Source organism: Lissotriton helveticus, chromosome 10 (genome assembly GCF_964261635.1).
Source record: "Lissotriton helveticus chromosome 10, aLisHel1.1, whole genome shotgun sequence".
NCBI classification, from domain to species: Eukaryota; Metazoa; Chordata; class Amphibia; order Caudata; family Salamandridae; genus Lissotriton; species Lissotriton helveticus.
This window is the reverse complement of record NC_136071.1, coordinates 347806060-347825463: the sequence shown is the minus strand read 5'-3', so window position 1 is coordinate 347825463 and position 19404 is coordinate 347806060. Positions and strand designations below refer to the sequence as shown.

The following is a 19404-nucleotide window of genomic DNA, read 5'->3' as shown; positions in this document are numbered from 1 at the left end:
TGGATGTATAGTGTGGATGGATGGAGTAGATGGATGAGGTGGATGGATGATTGAAAGGGAGGAGAGATGAGCGAAAGGATGGCTGATGGATGACTGAAAGGATGGATGGATGAATAAAAGAGGAGATGGATAAGTGAAAGAAAGGACGAATGAGTGAAAGAATGGATACGTTTAAAGCTAGGCAGATAGGCTTGGATATAGATAGGCAGACGGAATGGTGAGAGACAGAATATTGGATGAAAGACTGAATCGATGATAGAATATTAAGGTGACATCAGCGTGTGGGTGGAAGGACGCAAAGATTACTGGATAGATGCTTGCAAGAAATGCAAGCTCTTCTTGGGAATGGCTTACTTGGTTGTCATAAGAGCTTTGGTTGAAAGTGTGTGTGTGTGTGGGGGGAGGGGTATTTTATTTTCTGGCTACTATCTTGGGGACACTAAGGCAAACTCTATGGGAAATGCCAAGACTCAAGGCCTATTAGAGGACTATACTGGGGGTACCTGGAGGAAGCGGTGTGGTACCCTGTCGAACTAACTGCATAGACAGTATGCATGGGCATATGGAGGGAGCAGAAGTTACCAAAGTATTCTCTCTTGTTTTGTGACATACCACTAATGGTGATCAGGAGGGACATTATTAAGGTATGAACCAGTGGGAAGCCTCCCTGAATGGCCTTGTGGGCTAGGAATATGGACTGGTGTATGTCAGCTGAACAGACTGTATATCTTACACGTGACAGTCCGAATAAATAAAAAAAAATATGGGTCCTATGGAAGGATTCAGAAGAGCAACGAGACTGGCTCATTGGCCACAACTGACCAACGCACGGACCTATCTGTGATGACCCACAAAACCTTCACTCATGTTGACCCACATGGTCTACATACTGTTAATGATAAGCCTGTATCTCGACCTCTAACTATACCCAACAGATGCTGAAGTTGGAAATGCAATGTTTCTTTCATATTTTTGTTGTGTACTTATACACTGCAAATAAAATGTTAAAAAAAGGAATGCTGAATTGTCTTTCAATGAAGTGTCCTTTCCAAACTCTGGTTTTCACCAGAAGACTGTAGGTGGTTTCCCTGGTGAATGGAGCAAAATTAGAACTATAATGCTCACAAACCTGCTCCACACTTCTTAAAGACAAGGGCGATTCACAACATATTTACTGTACAAGCTTTGAGTAGAAGTTATTCACATTACTTGTAAAGCGTGATGTCCACATGCCCTTGATACCGAAAGGGGGGCTGTGCCAGTTTCTCTTTGCCCACTGGCATGCCACTCTCTGGTTTCCCATCCCGCGGTGAAACAAAGGGGTGGTAACGTTCAGTCTCCTGTGGATGGCGGGCCTCCAAGGCCTCCTGTGGATTCAGGTACAAGGTGATTGGGACAATGGGAAGGATGCTGATGTATCTAAAGAGTGTGAGAGAGAATGGAAGGCTGGTCAAGCAAACAGGAGTATATAGTTGCAAATAATCAGGTCAGTCCTGGTAAGGTCCGACCACCTGTAACTGCCTAATCCAGCACTCAAAGTTACTTAGTTGTGCACATATCTGATTGGAAAATCCTTCAAACATGAAAACATACAAATACTAAAGGAAACAATATCATTTACAATATCAAACTAAGTTACACAGTCTGACAGGAAAACAGATAGATGGAAGTGCAGTCTTCTTATGGCACCCTATCACTTCAAAATACTCACTATCCATGTATGCCTTTATCTTCTATGATAGTTTTCTGTTGTTTACAAGTCACTGCTCGAGACTTTGTACCACGTCAGTACTTATTAAAGCATCTCTTTCAGAACGAGCTCTCGATAACATAAAACTGTACCAATGATTTCAAGGACACCTGTCTTTTCACCAGGCAACATCAATTTTGTAACTATTGCTTCAAACATTATTTACTGATAAAAATCTAAATGTAGTTGCTTCCTTCATAGCCAGGGCAGTATTTTTCAAGGTTAAATGGACCGCTAAATAATTGTAGCATACACTCCACAAGTTTCATAGATGTGTTTTAATGTTTTACACTACATAGATACATTTATTTTTATGGCAACTATATTACTCTTAGAATAAAGTCTCTTTCTCATCAATTTTGTGGGTCCAGATACTCCATGATGCACAACATGCCTCCCCTTTGAAGTGAATAAAAACACTTCTTCCAGTGACTGCTAAAGAGCCGCAGACAAAGATGGCCGCTCCTCTGCTTCACAGGCTTAATCAGCCATAATCCTGCTTAGATGAACACGTTACCTACCTTCAGTAATGTTCTGTCTGATAGAGACACACAGGGTTCTCACCTTTTGAATATTCTCCAGGTCTCAGATTGGATCTAGACACTTTTGAGCCGTACCACTGCACACAGGTAGGTGGTGTCATGCACTTCGGTACCTACGTCGTTCCGCTCCACAAGTGAAGCATGGAACCGCATGTAAGTGCCGGTCATGCACGCTGAAGTCAGTTGTTTTCGAGGCTGTCTGTGCCCCAGAAGCAGAGCCCCAACAGCAAATTGCCTTCAAAATGTGGGCAGATTCCTAGACTTGGAACGGACAGGAAGGTAGGGTCAGGGAGGGATCTGCTGTGAGACAGAATGTCTAACATAAAGAATGGTACCAAAGATAAATAACTTGCTCTCTTAAGAGAGACTTCTAACTGCAGATTCCTCACCTTTTGAATAGATACCAGAGCAGTACCTCTTAGCAGGTGGGTCTATGAATTGGCTCAAACCAAAATGTCCTGTAGGACCGAGCGGACATAATGCCCTCTCTATGAACCTTTCTGTGCAGGCAGTAGTAGTTGATGAAAAGTATGGAGCTCCCTGGCAGATGCCCAGGACTGGAACTCAGCATGCGAACGCAGTGGTAGCAGCTTGGGTCCTGGTGTACTGGACTTGCAATCCTTCTGGAGGCTACTTTTGGCCAGTGTGGAGGAGATCTTAATGTAGCGCATGATCCAATGAGAGATGGTCCTTTTCTGCATAGCCTTGACTTTTTTTGCCCCGGAAACCCCCCCACAAAGAGCGGAACGTCCACCTGGTGTTCTCTGGCATGTTTGATTAAAAGCTCAGTGTTCTCTTAGTTTCCAAGTGATTGAGTCTGTCCTCATCAGAGGAGTTAGACGGAGCATTGAATTCCGGCAGACTGATGGTTTTTCCGACGTGAAAAGCATCATAGCTTTTGGTAAGAATGATGCTCATGTACACATGTTGAATGAAAAGCGAGGTGTACTCCTTCCCTATTATCTGCAGGACCCACCAGTCCAACATGATTATCTGCTAATCCAGCAAAAATTATAGGATCCTGCCTCAACCAGGTGGTTGTGCTCCACCAAGGGCATGCTAAAGGGGTTTTGCAAGTGGGGTTGTAGGGGTGGAGGTAATGGGCAGTTCAGTGAGCCGCTAGTTGGCCCTTGCAGTGGGGTGGGGGGTGCATTGGATGCAGCCTCTTAAAAGCTGCTGTGCACGCTCCTGAGGTTGAATTGGCTGATGGTTGCGGTACCTCAGCCGAAGTCATGAAATGAAATGTAGGGATGATGCGGATGTGGTGGTGGGGATGATAAGCCTAGAGAGAATGCAGGGGCGCTGCCTTCCTTTAACTGCTCTAGAGTGGAATCATCATTGTCTCAAAATAGGCAAGTCCCATCAAGGGCATGTCTATAAGGGATGACTAGACATCGCCTGAGAAACCAGTTAACCGCACTACTGGTACCAATGGCTTGCCTGATGGAATTTGTGGTGTCCAAGCCACAACGAGCTGTGAACTTGCCACATCACAACCGTCCTGTATGGCTTGCTTGAGAGCAGGTTGTAGGTCTTCTGAGATGCCTGGAATGACTTGAGCCACTGAATCTTAAAGAGCGAGGGAATCGAGTTCCAGAACGCAGCTGTCCGTTACAGATCTGATGGCGAATCTGGGGAAGAAAATACCAAAGATCTCTACTCGTTTGGACTACCAATCAGGGCAGGGAGTAGTCAGAAAGTTATTCTGGTTCATTCTATTTGTAGACGCTTGCACCACCTAGCTTTCAGGGCAAGGGTGCAGAGATAAAAATGCATGGTCACCTAGAGCAGTGTGGAGGCATCTCGCAATCTTGCAATTTGACCAGGGGGTGAAAGCAAGGTTTAGTCTAAGCCTCCAAAAGGGCATCTCTAAGAACCTCACTAAATGAATGAATGAAATGGCATTTATATAGGGCACAAATACTCTAAGGAGTGTCTCAGCGCTGACTATGAACAAGGACAGCCTGCTCTCTGCGAAAAGTGATTGTATTATTAATTTTGCTGAAACAGCCAAGCTTTTAATTTGTTCCTAAAGACAAGGAGCTCTGGAATAGACCGGAGCTCTTTGGGGAGTTTATTTCAGGTCTTTGAGCCAAAGTAGGAGTTAATTCTTCCATCTGTTCTTGCTCAGTATAGTTTTGAAATCCTGGCTAGACTGCTGTGTGATGAACGCAGTTATCTGAGGGGGGCATACGCACATATCCTCCCCCCTAAGATAATCCGTCCCCTTCCTGTTGAGAGCATTATGCGCCAGGACTAAAGTATTGAAAAGAATCCTCTTTTTGACTGGCAACCAGCGTAGTGCCTTCAACTGAGGAGTCACGCATGTTTAGGAGCAAGATTGAGAATTAATCTGGCTGTCGCATTCTGTACCACCTGTAGATGACTGAGCAGGTAGTCTGGATGGCCCAGGTAGAGAGCATTGCCATAAACAATCCTCAAGGTGATCAGAGCTTGAACCACTGTTTTTCTTGTCTCTTGTGCCAGAAAAGTGAATCATTTCTTTAGGGAGCTCAGGATCCAGAAACCGAAGCGTAGCAAAGACTGGATGTGCGGCTGAAAAGAAAGGGCATTGTCCATTTTGGTTCCCAAATCTTTTACTACTAATTGTTGTGCTCCCTGGGGCGGAGTGTCATGAGGCCACCATCTTCTCCATTGTTCAGGGAGATATCCACAAAGAGCAGCAACTTGGTTTTTATCAGGGTCACATTTAAGTTGGTGGACGGATAGCCAGTTGAACACTTTGGAGAAAAAGGGTTCAATGGCTTTTCCGTAAAACTCCTCCCCCTTTTGAAATGTAAAAAGCAACCGAGTGTCATCTGCATATGATATTACTTTCGCCCCTAGAGCTTCTGCCAGACTGGCTAGTGGAGTGAGGTATGTATTAAATAATGTGGGACTCAGTACCGATACCCAAGGCACTACTACTGATAGTTTTCAAATAGGGGCAGCAAATAGAGGGATCCATATTTATTTACTCCTGTTGTTTAAGAATGAGGTAAGCTACTTCAAGACTAGGCCATCTCTCCCTATATCCTGAAGGCGGGCCAATAGTTTTTCATGAGGTACAGTATCAAAGGCCGCTGATAAGTCCAGCAGTATCAGGGGGGCCTTTTCCCCTTATCTAGTGTGTCTTTAATGTGTTCCTTTATGTCTAGTAAGGCTGTTTCGGTGTTACAGTTAGCTCTAAAGTCAGACTGACTTGGGTGGAGAAGATTATGATTTTCGAGGTAGCCTGAAATATTTGTGTTAACATGCTTCTCTAAAATTTTAGAGAAAGCTGGGAGAAGCGAGATTGTCCTGTAGTTAGTTTGAACTTTAGGGTCAGCCGTATTCTTTTTTTAATTAGGGGAAGGATTTTTGCATGTTTCCATCCTGCAGGCATTGTGCCGATCGCCAATAATTTGTTGAGAACTATGTAAATTACTGGGTTAATGGACAGAGCTATTTCGGCCAGGAGGTTGGGAGGGCATGGATCCACAGGAGACCCTGACTTAAGTTACTTAATGGCTCTCAAAGAGTCCTCCATTGAAATGGGCGGGAGTGGATAAAATGGGCGTTCTTTAGGTTTTCTGACTTTGTGTGAGTCTGCCACTACGATGCTGCTGTCTGCTAGCTGATTATTGTTTTGCAAATCAGCTTGGATTGTTGTTATTTTCTCGTTGAAATACTCTGCCAGCTGTTTGCACCATTCGCCTGAAGTGTGTGGCTGATTGGTTATAGCCTTTGGTTTCAGAAATGATGTTACTATTTTTTTACATTTCTTTGGATTTATTTCCTGATTAATCAACTATCCTTTAAAAAATATATAATTTTGTTCTCTATTCGTACCTGGTGATAGTAATCCTTTAGTGCTTGTCCATAGTTGGCTATTTTGACTCCTTATAGGTTTACCGCCATTTTTTTCCGAGACATTTACAGTGTTTTTTGCAGGACCTGAGATTTTTATTGAACCAGGAGGCCGATTGTTTGGCTCGAGAGGATCATGTGCAAATGATGGGAGAAAAGTAATTAATACTGTTGTGTATCCAGTCCTCAATGCGCTCTGCATCTGGTTCAGGATCTCCGGATAAAGCTGGGGGGTTCACTTCAAGAGCACTGCGTAGATCTGCCAGTGGAATTTTGCAAAAGGCTCCGGACGTAGTTTTGGTAACACATGGACAAGGCTGGTTATTCCAGAGTTTCTGCCAACTGAAGTTGATCAAGTAGTGACTTGTCTAGGACTTTGGAAATGGGTCAATGTTATCGTTATCATATTAGAGAAAATGTAATCTAGCGTACGGTCAGCTACATGTGTGGGTTTAAAAACTTGTTGCATGCACCCTAACACGGGCATCGTAATTATTTTGATAGATGTCTCAGGTTCCGCTGGTTTATCGATATGAATACTAAAATTACCTAGCACCATAAAGTGAGCATATTTCAGAGACCGTAAGGCTAATGCCTTATTCAGGCATCCCAGAAACTGGCCAGTTTGTCCTGGGGGCCTATATATAAGGGGCGCTGCCACCGATTGCTGTGGAGATAGTATGCAGCAGAAGCCTAGACTTTCCACCCCCTCAACTTTAGCTATTTGAATTGATGCACACTCACATTTACTTTTATTAGATAATGGCTTTCCCTTCCCCTATCCCCTTAACACTGTTTTCCTGAGAATTTTATAGCCCATGGGTATGGCATTAGCTATTGTTGGGTCTGAAAACTCATTGCGCCAAGATTCTGTAATGAACCGAAGATCTGGCTTTCCATCCTCAAGTAGCTCAGCAACATGCAAACTGTGTTTCTGCAGTGAAAGAACATTCAGAAGAATCGCTGAATACTTACCAGTACTTAAAACCCTTCTAGACGTGTTAGTATTGGACTTACTTGTGTCTCAGGCTTCCATGGCCCAGTTGCAGCTCGTGCAGACAAAGTCATTACTCAAAATGGAGAGCGGACAATGTGTCTTGCAGGGTTGTTTAGGAGCTAGGCTGTGCATATAGGAGCTTGTATATGTGATTTGAAGCATGTCTTCTGCCCAAAAACCAGCAGAGTGGCTGGCGGTGGTCGCTTCCTGGACACTGATTGGAACCGACAGGCTTGTCTTGCGCACATCCACTTTGTGACTGTGCAGCGTCTCTTATTAAACAGCAGAGTTGAGGACATGAGTGCGCACTGTATAAAATGACACTTCTTGATATCTCTAAAGATAAAAAATGGCTGCTACCCAGGGAACGATTTTACAAATTTTTTAGCTGCTCCCACCCACCTAGAACCCTCCAAATTCAATTCCGTAACAATTTATGTGCAAAATTTTAGCAAAAGTGCCCCGCGTTCAAGTTTTTCAGTTATTAAAACAGGTTAAAACACGATGAGCAAATGGGTAAAGGAAGTGCCTAACGTTCTATTTCTTCACAGTTTCAAAAATTTACACAGACATTACACGAACAAAGATTTTAGCAAAGAAAAGGCAGGGAGACTTTACTGCGTCCGCGCAGCGTCTCTATTTAAATAGCAGTTGAGGGACTAGAACGCACTGCTCAAAATGGCGCTTCTTGAAATCCCAAAAGATAAAAATGGCTGCTACCTAGCGAACGATTCTCCAAAGTTTTTAGCTGCTCCCACCTCCCTAGAACACTCCAAATTCGATTCAGTAACGATTCATGAGCAAATTATAAGCAAAAGTGCCTCGCATTTAAGTTTCTCACTGTTTTTAAAACTGAAGGGCAAGAGGGGCTCAGTAAATGTTCGCCCTGGCTGGAGCACTTCCATTAAGATTAAGGTTTTGACCTCTTAGCTAGGGAGGTGAAGGTCAAAATCTTCGGCCTGCTTAAGCAAGACCATAATAGAAGAAGCACTAACCTCAGTGGCAGCACCAGGGGGTGAAAGGAGACTGACTCAGGGAAAGTATCAAGACCACTGGCTTCTTGAAGGTAACCATACCAAGTTCCGTCGTGATAGGACTACCCAGTATATTCACCCGTGTCATATTCATTATCCGACCCTGTGCCAAATAAGGAATGCAACATAGGAGTCCTTCCTTGTGGGGCGGCTGCAGCGCTTCGATGAAAGCAGAGCGAGTACTGAGCAAGGCCATAATGGCGTTGACTTGGGGTCAGAGAGCATTAGGGCACCGCGTTCTCTGGCGTCGAAGTCAGATTGGCGTTGATGCTCTGTGAACCGGCCTTGAGCAAGGCAGAATGTGAACAAAGTCAGAGGAGGCCCTGTGGTGGGTTCGGAGACTACAACTGGTGTCGATAGCGAACCCGCAGCAGCCTCTTGGATCCTTGCCACCCGAAGGCACGCTGGAGGGAGTAGTAAGGATTCAAAAAGTCTAAGCATGGTGTAATGGAGTTTTTCAATCTGTCTTGATGTTGCAGACGATCCCGGAAACTTGAGTTGTGCCGGTACAAGTTGCAAGATAGGCTTCATTGTCAATCGACTTAAGAAACGAGATTAACAAGCATGTCAATGCTCTCACATCTTCTGAGGAGTATGAGAGGGGCAGGAAGGGGTCGAATCCTGCTTGGATTTCCTGTGTATTTTCTTCGACTTATTCGAAGACTTAAAGCTATACGACAACTGACCTTGGGAACGACTCATGTGACTTCTGGACCAGGAACAGGACCCTTTCCCTTGGACCGGTCCCCATAGCAAAACCTACAGGTGTTTGGCAACAGAGTTGTGCCTTGGTCTTGTATCACCTTCAAGTTCAGTAGTCACTGCAGGCCTTGGAGTCATTGCTTGACCACTGGGCAAACCTGATTGTTTCATCAGCCCACCAGGCACCTCTGTTTCACGTCCCTTTCTTTAACCCCCACCCCCACATCCGACATAGCAGATGCAGGGGTCGCTCCTTCTCCTACCTATCAGCAAAGACACGGTACGAGTTACCCTTTTATCCATGAACTCCCCATCCCTTTCAGTTCCGCAAATCCCTGAAGACCAGACTATTTGGCTAATCAACTCGACTCTGCCAGCGCCTGGAAACCCTCATGGGTGACAAGAAGTGGTCTACAAATCTACTGATTGATGAGGATCTGTCACAGACATTTGTTTGCGCCAGTCCTTACAGGTTTTAAAGCCTGTTGTTTTGGGAGGTAACATAGCCTTTCAAATTTTGGCAGGTAAACAGGTCTCTGAGAAATGAGAGGTAGCTCCGTATCTGTGTCTAGCGGCAAGGACAGAAAGAAACTGACATCAGCACACTTGAGTGACACCTCTAAATTCCCCACATGTAATTGCTGCAGAGGAACAGAGTAAGTGAGAGCCATACAGCTCCACTTGCAGGTGCGCGTTGGTACTGATCAAAAGTTTCTGTATCCAGTCTCACATCCGGGTGATTTAGAAATGTGAGGAATCTGCTCTTAAAAGTCTCTATTTGGAAATGAGGTTATTGATTACGTTGGGACTGAAATTGATCTCTGCAACACCTGCACCCTATGATATACCTCAAGAGATGCCAGACTGCCCTGCAAAAGCGGGCGGGTCAGAGTGATCCTTGGCCTTCTGAACTGCAGGAATGTGGCCCGGCACTGTGAATGACTCCCACTCGCGATATCATGGCTGGGGGCCAGACCGCAGGGCAACTGACGCGCTCCGTGGGCCCAGAAACACGACCATTGGTGGCAGTAGGGGCCCGATCTGTGCTGGGCGATCAGTTTCCTTGGTTGAGATTAGGACTTCGCTCTGCGTTGGCTAGCAACACCCAGCATAAACACTCCAACTTCTGGCCTGCCTATTTGGGCCCTGTGGAATGTAATGGTATGCATGGTGTCTAGGCCTTGCTACTTTACTGGCCTAGCGGTACAAAAGGGGGTGGTGATGGACGGAGCATCTGAACCAATCAAACACTCACACCCAGTCAACAGATCTGGGTTTAATCCATCACCGTTCTTTAGCCCACTCTGCCACCCCAGTTCAGACATGGCCATATGCACATCAGTCTGACCCTGTGCCTCATGGGAACAGTCCAGTCCGAACTGCCAAGCCATGCCTTCCCTGAACCAGAAACAAGCTTCCTAGGACCGGTTTCTGGCATTACAGCCGACTTCAGCCAGACTTGCCTGAATCCAGTGGCAAAGTGAGCAAGGGACTCACGTCTGAGCATACCCTCCAACTTATGGCGAACAAAGCGGTACAAAAGGGGGTGGTGATGGACGGAGCATCTGAACCAATCAAACACTCACAACCCAGTTCAGACATGACCATATGCAAATACCAGGACTTGCTGTACTTGGGTGCCCTGGTGAAAAGCAGTCAGCAACTAGGAGGCTGGGCCTGAGCCTACGGGGGCGCCCTATAAAAACAATATCTGGGCACCATGGTGACACCATGTGGGGCTTGTACATCAACACAGCAGTCACGGTGCGCCCACACACTGGGTCAAATTGACACAATGGATTGAAGAGCCTGAGATTGGGGCTGGGAGACCCTGGTGGTGAAGAGGACCTCTACTCACTTACTCATCTCTCCTGTCTAACAATTATCCACAGGGTCTGGCTCTTGGGCCAACTGCAACAACAAACCATTATACCTTAGTCGGCAATCCATAAAAGCATTAAAGGGACTCTACGTAGAAACTCAAAATTACCACCAGATAGATTGACCTTTACTACAGAGGGTTTGCTACATGAGGGATTTTGCACCTCATTAACAAATTCTGCGCGAGCTCTCCACTCAACAGTGAAAAAACTGAAGTGATGGGATGTAGTGCCCTAGATGTACATGCCTGGCATTAGTCTGCCATCTAGTGTTGGGCTTGGATGATTAAAAGTTGTTTTTGTTCCAAGAAGTTTTCTTCGAGTCATTCGAGTCATGAGGCAGTGGGACTTCTCCTCGTGGTAATAATATGCATGGTCATCAACTTCATCTTCAGATTGTTTTGCCGTGGGTAGAGGAGAATGTAAGAATGCTGTATATGTAAGCAATGATATGTCCATGCCTAAATATGAGCTAAAAAGTATGAACTGCAAACTACACAAGAATTATTGGGCAGCAGGGTTTGCAAAGGTTAATCTACAGCACTACATGCCAAGAACAGATGTTTACAGGTTAACATTATCCATTTGAGGCATGTGTACTGTAGAAACACATGCTTTGCATAAACTGTAAAGCCGTTCTTCTCCGTAGGCAGTGGTTAACTTGTGGAAGTTACAGTTGTTTGAAAGAGTTTTAAGTACTACTTGAACAACAAGCTTGTTGGTGTGTGTAGGAAGGTAGATCCCTGACTATGGTTGCCCCCAACTTTTTGCCTGGTGTTTTGCTGGTTTTCTGACTTAGTTGACCTGGGGCCCTGCTATTCAGGACCCCAGGCCTACTGCTCTCTCTGTAAAATGGATTCCATGTACCTTAGGTACATATCTAATTGGATACTGAGTCACCTTATCAGTCCCTGTACAGTGTACCTTAGGTACCCAGGGCATAGGTGTACCCAGGGCCTACCAGGGGCTGCAGCATGTATTATGCCACCCCTGGCTGGCCATCCAAATCTGACACAACTGGCTGCACGACAGCTGGGGCAAGGTGGTGTAATCACCCTTTGCTTTAGATATAGTATACCTATATCTAACCCTAAAATGGACACACAGATCTCCTATCAGTCACTCCTATGGCAGGCCTTAACAATCCTGAAGGCAGAGTGCTTGGAATCGTGTGAGATGGTGCTCTGGCATGAGCTGAGCCTGTCTGCGGCTTTCGGGATCCATCCCTTAGCCGTTTCCATGATATCGCATACCATATACTCTTAAATGCATTATAATCCTCGCGGTTATATGCCAACTCTGGTATCGCTTTATCAAAACATGTCGAGTAAGGTGTCATACGAATTGGAATACTAACCCCTCGCCAATTCTGGCGACGGGGTTAGCATTCCACCCTTCTAGAGGGACACGACATGTATGTAACCTGTAACCCCAGTTAAAGTCAGACAGAGCCTTAGCATCCACAAAATGGATGCTGCCACCGAGACACAAGTCTGCCCTCCTGCTGCTGGGAGTCCTCCCAGAGCAGGAGGCAAGGACAAAGGGTTTCCTGCCAGGGGCGGTGCCAGCACCGTCCCAGACAGGGTTTTGTGTATTCCAGGTAGGCAGGGCTACAGAGGAAGGTGACTGCAAGTGGCACCCCGGTGCTCACTGTGCATAGGCCGGCTGAAACCAGTTCCAGGGGCACTCCAGCCCCTGGCCTGGGGAAAGCCCGCCAAAGGAGAGGGGTGTAACCACCCCCCTCCTGGTCCCACCCACAGGGCAGGACTTGGTCGCGTGCCAGCCCCCTTTTCCCAGATAAAGGTAGGGACTGGCCCCCTTCCAGATCAGATCATCTTTGAATCCTGAAACTACTTTCTACGAAAGGAACTCAAGACTTCTTCCTAAGATTTCTCCCTTGTGGCTAAGGAGTAGTCACCCTGCATCCGCAGGCACCATCAAGAACACTGCGGTCTGCTGCACGTCCTTCCTCCGGAATCCGACTGCCCAGCTCGACGAGAACCGGCTTCCCTGGCACCTCTGACCTCTACCCACCTCTACAGCCAAGCTGAGAACCGTGGGTGCGACGAGACCTCGAGGGACCGGCCATCTTCAAGACTGCACGACTTCTGCACAGCAAGCCCGCCGAGTAATTTCCTGGTGAGTGCTTTGGGGTCCGAGAAGCCCCGACCCTGAGCAGCTCCAGCACCGAAGTGCAGCCTCCCAGCATCTCCACGATCTGCGTGGGGCCCTTCTGCTTTTTGCTGCTCACCGCGTTGTTTGGCTACTAGCCCGCTGGCTTGTGGCCTTCTGAACGACGCCCGACGACATCACTGCTGCTGGTCTGGTTGCTCCAGACTGGCCCTTGCTCCCTTCCCGAAGAGGAGCACCCCGGACCCTCCTGGTCCACTCAAGACGCCATTTTGAGCCCACCGCGTGGGCTTGAATTAGCCAAGGCTTGTTGCCCAATCTTGGGTAACTTCGACGCCGACAGCTTCATCCATCGTGGGACAGCTCGCCTCTCCATCCTGGTCGCCGACAACGCCTCCTGGTCCGTGAGATCTGCAGAGCCAGCGTCGCCCACTCACCTAGTCGAGGTGACTGCCATCCGGTGCCCTCCTGGTGCCCACTGACTACTGGCTAGTAGTCACGAACTTGGTCCCCTCTGCTTTCAGGTGTCATCCATCTTCCAGATCCAGGCTTGGATCAACTCGAACTATCTTCACTGGTCGCCTGCCAGCATCTTTCTTCCAGGCTCCTGGTCCGGCAACGAGGATTCCCGACGTCTTTTGAGACCTATGCAGCTGCAGCCCCTGGGCTAGGTAACTTCGGCATTTCGGTGCCCCAGCATAGCCTCACTATCCAAGGGTCAGGATCCACTGTCGTTTTCTTCCTACCAGGTCGGGTTCGCCCGTAAACACTAACTTTAACTTTACTAGCTTCCATAGACTTTGTCCCGCATCCCGCGTGAGAGTGCACACTCTGCACCCGAGTCCCCTAGGTCTCCTAGAAGTAATCTAACGATTCTATAGTCAAGTCCTAGCGATTCCAAAGCCTATTAGTACTGTACTTACCTGCTAGTAATTTCGCATTCCACTTTTAAAGTATATGGTTTTTCGTGCCCCTCGGGCATTTGTGTATACCGTGCTAACTTAAGTATTTTCGTAAGAGTTTTGTTGTGTGCCTAGCACCCTGTCCTAATAAAGAGTACAGGGTTGTTGTGATTCTAATAAATACACTGTTTATTTTCATAACACTTGTGTGGTGTCCTTTCACTGGGTGTTCAATGGGTAATGTGATGGTAAAACAGCTGGCTTAACACGCCCTCTAGAGTCTTAGCCTTAGACTGCTCGTATCCATGCTACTAGGATAGCTGGTCTATAAGGTTGACTTACAACCAATCATCAATAAGGGTTGTTTGGACTGATATATAGTGATCACTAGAATAGTGAACACTGCACATCAGGCCAACTTCTCACAGTGTGCAAATACATCCACACAATAATATTTTGTGCGAGTGTGTGGAGTAGACCACGTTGCTGCTTTACAAATATCAGCAATAGGAATGTTCCCCAAGAAAGCCATGGACTCTCCAATCTTTCTAGTGGAGTGAGCTTTTGTGGGAACAGGTAGAAGACATTTAGCTTCTATATAGCAAGTTTAGAGGCATTTAACTATCTATCTTGAAATCCTGATTTAAATGTTGCCTCTCCCATACGAGGAGGTGCAAAGGCAACAAAAAATTGTTTTGTCTTTCTGAATTATTTAGTCCTGCCGATGAAGTACAATAATGGCCTTTAGACATCCACAGTGTGTAATGCCCTTTCTGCAACTGCGTCTGATTGTGGAAAAAAGACAGTTAAGTCAATGGATTGTTTAATATGAAAATTTGAAACAACCTTTGGGAAGGAATTTTGGTTTAGTTCTAAGTACTACTCTGTTACGATGTATTTGAAAGAAAGGATCTTCAAGAGGTAATGCCTGTATTTCACTGACCCTTCTGAGAGAAGTAATAGCGATTAAAAAGGGAATATTCCATGAAAGGTACTGCAATGGACATGAGTGTAGTGGGTCAAAAGGTGGACCCATTAGTCTTTTTAGGACAATGTTTAAGTTCCATGCTGGAGCAGGTGGAAGTCTAGGAGGAATTATCATTTTAAGTCTCTCCATAAAGGCTTTGATAACTGGAATTTTAAACACAGATAGGTGTTGTCTATTTTGTAGATATGCTGCAATAGCTGCTAGATGTAATCGTATAGAGGTCTATGCCAACCCTGCAATATATAAATGCAATAGGTAAAAACAGAATAGTTTGTACTTTTGCACGAAGAGCATGGACATCTTGTTTGTGGCAGAACAGAACAAAACATTTCTGTATTGCTGCATAGCATTGCCTTGTGGTAGGTTTACGAGCTTCTTTAACCCCTTCGCTGCGGGGGGGTAATTTCCCCGCTGTGCTGGGGGGCGGCACGCACAGCGCCCCAATGCTCACGACGAGCGGAGCTCGTCATGAGGCACGGCGCCGTGGCGCTCATGACGAGCAGAGCTCGTCACAGCTGCACCTGTTCCCGTGGAACGCTCAGCACAGCAGGGGAATTATCCCCGCGTGTGAGCGTTCCACGGCTCATGACGAGCTGAACTCGTCATGAGCACCGGAGCACCGTGCCTCATGACGAGCTGAGCTCGTCATGAGCATGGAAGGTGTTAAGAATGTTCATAAATTCTTGAGGTAAATGTAAGTATCCAAATTCTAACACTTCTAGAGCCAAATTGCAAGATGCATTTCCTTGGGAAATCTTAGTGTTCCCTGGTTCTGAGTGAGAAGGTCCGGGTTGAGGGGAAGCTTCTCGTGTGGGACTAGAGGCAGTTCTAGGAGTGTTAAGAACTATCATTGTCGAGCCCATGATGGAGCTATTAGTATGATGACGAGAGATGTTTGTCTGAGTTTTCTGACCGCTAATGGAAGCAGTGGGAGAGGTGGAAAAGCGTATGCAAATATACCTGACCAGTTCATCCACAGAGCATTGCCCTTGGATTGATGTTGTGGATACCTGCTTGAAAAGTGTGGGCATTACGCGTTTTCTTTTGTTGTGGTTTGGTTCTGCTCAGAAAGTCTGCAATTTGATTGCTTGTTGTAGGGAACTAGCTCTGTATATAGTATACCAAAGTAAGGTATGTTGTGCACTGAGTCCAGGGGATCTCCAAAGGCTTACAGAGGTTAAAGTAGATAATAACTTACTCAGTAAGGCTTTATCAGAGGGTAGTGTTAAGCATTTATTGTACACACTCAGGCAAGAAAAGATTGCACACACTCAAAGACTGAACTCAGACTAATTGTTTTGTATAGAAATATTCCTTTGTTGCATTTTATTTTTAGAACCAAGCCAGACTTGGTGCAGGTAAGTCAAAAAGTACTTTTCTGGTATAATACAGTTGAATGGAGTTGGCTTTTTTACAAGTAGGCCAAATGCTCAAACAGTTGAAATTACTTTTCAGTTACTTTGCAATTACTTTTAAAATTACATTTCAGATTACTTTTTCTACTCAGCGTGATCTGCCTAGAAAGCAAACCGGGACATTTCCTAGATAAAAGGTAATTACGTCAGTTTTTGTAAACACGCAGTTTCTAAGGGTCTCATACAATTTCGAACTCCACGGGAGGAAATGAAGTTATCGGTTTAAAGGCAAGTACTTGGCTGAGGCTGTTGGGTTTCTGGGGTTAGAACAAGGGTTCCCACAGGGTCAAGGATGCACTCAAGGAGCACCCTCAGCGCCACTAGTTCGGCCGGGTGCCGAGTGCTGAGGCCCAATATTATCTAAAGGGGGATAGGTGGCCTCAGGTGGGTGGCTACTCACGGGCACGCCACTTGGATGTGGGAGCAAAGCTCCTAGCGTTAAGCTCAGGGCAAAGGGGGATCTGATTTAGCACACAAGGTGCACCCATAGCAGCACAGGGGTGGCTGGGTGCAGGTTGCTGATTTGGCATCAGGTGCCCTGTTGTTTTCAATGGGAGTTGCCGATTTTGGGTTTTGGCTGCAGGCTCGGTCCAGGAAGTCTTCCGGGGGGAACCAACAGCTAGGCAGGTAAGTTGGAGGGCTCGGGGACGCAGGTGCACCTCAGGTCATCTTCTCCAGGGCGCAGGGCGGCTGGATGCAGGGAGGGGTGCCTTTTGAGGTCAGAGTTCAACATACCGGGCCACTCGTGGTTTGGGGGGTCTCTGTGCAGAGTTGCAGGTGATGTTGGGGAGCCGTGGAGGGGTCAACCCGGGGTCAACCCACGGTGGACTCGGACTCTGGAGCGCTGGGGGACCTCACTGGGACCGGTGAGCGACATGGACTTGGGCAGTAGGCGACAGGTGCAGTGGTGGTTCCAGGCATCGGATTTCTTTATCTGCAGCACGTTTGGAGTCTTGCTTTGGAGATTCTTTCGAACAGAGCTGCTGTTCATAGGCCATCCGGTCTTTGTTGAAGGCAGTTCTGGAGGTCACTGGCTCCAGGACAAGATGATGTTTGGCACAGGATCTCTGGAAACTGCGGTCGGGCCGGTAGAGCTGGAGCAAAGTCAGTTCTTCTCTGCAGTCTCCTCTGTGGGGCGTCTTCTGTTGTCCTTCTTCTCGGGTTGTGGGAATCTCCATTCTTGGTTCAGGGCTGCCCCCTAAAGTACAAGTTACTTACCTTCGGTAACGGTGTATCTGGTAGAGACGATTGTAGCCGCAGATCCCTCAACGTAGAATTATCCCCAGGTGTGAGACTACGAACCGTAGGTATCTCCTGTAAGCAAGGTGAATAGGAATGTGGAAGTAGGTGTCCTTGAGATCTATAGTGGCAAGGAAATCGCCTTGTTGGAGCAGTGGGAGGTACTGTTGTAGAGTGAACACGTGGTAGTAGTTGGATTGCATGTACAGGTTTAACGATCTGAGGTCTAATACTGGCCTGAGAGATCCATCCTTTTTGGGAATGAGGAAATAAGGGAGAAACCCCTGTACCTTGCTGTTGTAGGGGCACTGGTTCTATTGCATGTTTTTGCAAAATAGAGAGAACCTCCTGCTTGAGAAGCGTTAGATATTCTGTGGACATAGGACGTTATTTGGGAGGTATGTAGGGGGTGGGGGGTAGAAGTTTGTTCCAGGCAGTAAACATACTGGATAATTTGTCTTACCCACTTGTCTGTGGTTATGGAATTCCAGACAGGTAGGAACTGTGATAGTGTTCCCCCGACCGGAGTGGAGTGGTCTGGGGGGAGTGGAGGGAAGTCACTGTTTTGTGGTGGGGGAGTTGCGGGTATTAGAACCACGTCCTCTGCCCCTGTTATTGCCTCTGTAAGTCCCTCTAAAATATCCTCTACTAGGGGAAATTTGAGTGGGGCCTTTGTATGTTGAATAGGTGTTTTCTGTGCCAGTTGTTTTTTGAGGCTGTAAGAATGAATCTAATAAAAAAAACTCTTCCAGGGGGTCTGAATGGAGTTGAACTCCATGGTATTGTGCAGCTCTATTTATTAGTTTTGCAAACCCTATGTTGTCATCTGGAGGGGTATAAATCTGGCTCAGGTACATCTGGGACATTATAATCTTCCCATGAGTCATGAGGTGGAATACTGTGGGTGTCATCCTCAGTATCTGTATCATGATGTGGTGGGTCTATGTCTTCAACCCCACCCCCTAAATCCTCATCATCTTGTGTTGCAAGTGATAGAGGAGGTATTGGAGAGTGTGCTGGAGAAAGTATAATGGCTGGAAGCTGTGGAGGTGGTGAAAAAGGCCTCATAGGTGAGGTGGCTGAGTCTTTTTTTCTTTGATGGCATCTCAGGTGTTTCTGAGGTGCCCAATTTCCTCTTTTTAGATGGTATAGAGGTGACTTGCCCAGTAATGGGGTCAATATGGAGTGTCTTTTGCTTAGGATCCAGTGGATCTGGATGGAAAAGTTCCTTGGGTGCACTGTCTTTTTTCGGCGCCGAGGACTTAGGCTCCGAGTGGTGTTTTGACCTATCTTCCTTAGCTTTAGGAGGAGTTTTTGTGTCCTTCTGCTTAGGTGGTGTTTTGGACTCTGAAGATTTCGGATGTTTTTTCGGATCCGAAGTTTTGGATGGAGTTTGCTTCAGTGCTGAAGTTTCTGGTATTTTGGGTTTCGATGCCGAAGTGTCTGGAGTCGACGGTACCTTGGGCTTATGTTTTGGTGTTGAAGAGGGTTTTTCGGCACCGTGATGTGGCTGGCTCGATCCCGAGCTGGCTGAAGGCTTAGTGGGCTTTGGAGCTGGGCCCAAAGGCTGGGCTTCTGAAGCAGTATCACAGTGTCGACCCATACCCAAAGGTGAAGGTGTTACATGAGCCTTGTGTTTTTTCAGGGCCGGGGCGTCGACGTCAGTACTCACGGTTTGTTGACCTGAAGTAATCGACTGGTCTTCTGAGTCTGATTCTTCGGCTTTGGATATGCTGGCTTTTTTCATCTCCTGTCTCCGGTTCGTTGAGGCCTGCCTCGAAGATATCTTCTGGGGCCGAGACTGTTGACCTGGACATTTCGTGACGTCGAGACAGACGATCCTGTATAGTCTTCTTGAACCTGAAAGAATCACAGGCCTGGCAGTGTCGACTCTTGTGTTCTGGAGAGAGAAAAGGTTGCAGACCTCGAGGAGATGTGTGTGGGAATTTAGCAAGACAACAAGAGAGATGACTGGG

At 46.7% G+C, this 19404-nt stretch overlaps 1 protein-coding gene across 6 annotated transcripts in view; it reads right to left on the bottom strand.

The window, feature by feature from the left end:
- SCAP (SREBF chaperone) overlaps positions 1-19404 on the bottom strand; it is a 678128-nt gene that overhangs the window by 166473 nt on the left and 492251 nt on the right. For all 6 annotated transcript variants that reach the window (XM_078662547.1, XM_078662552.1, XM_078662549.1 and 3 more), the window contains one exon: positions 1210-1419. In XM_078662547.1, the coding sequence (XP_078518673.1) occupies positions 1210-1419 (210 nt within the window). The remainder of the gene's footprint in view (positions 1-1209; positions 1420-19404) is intronic.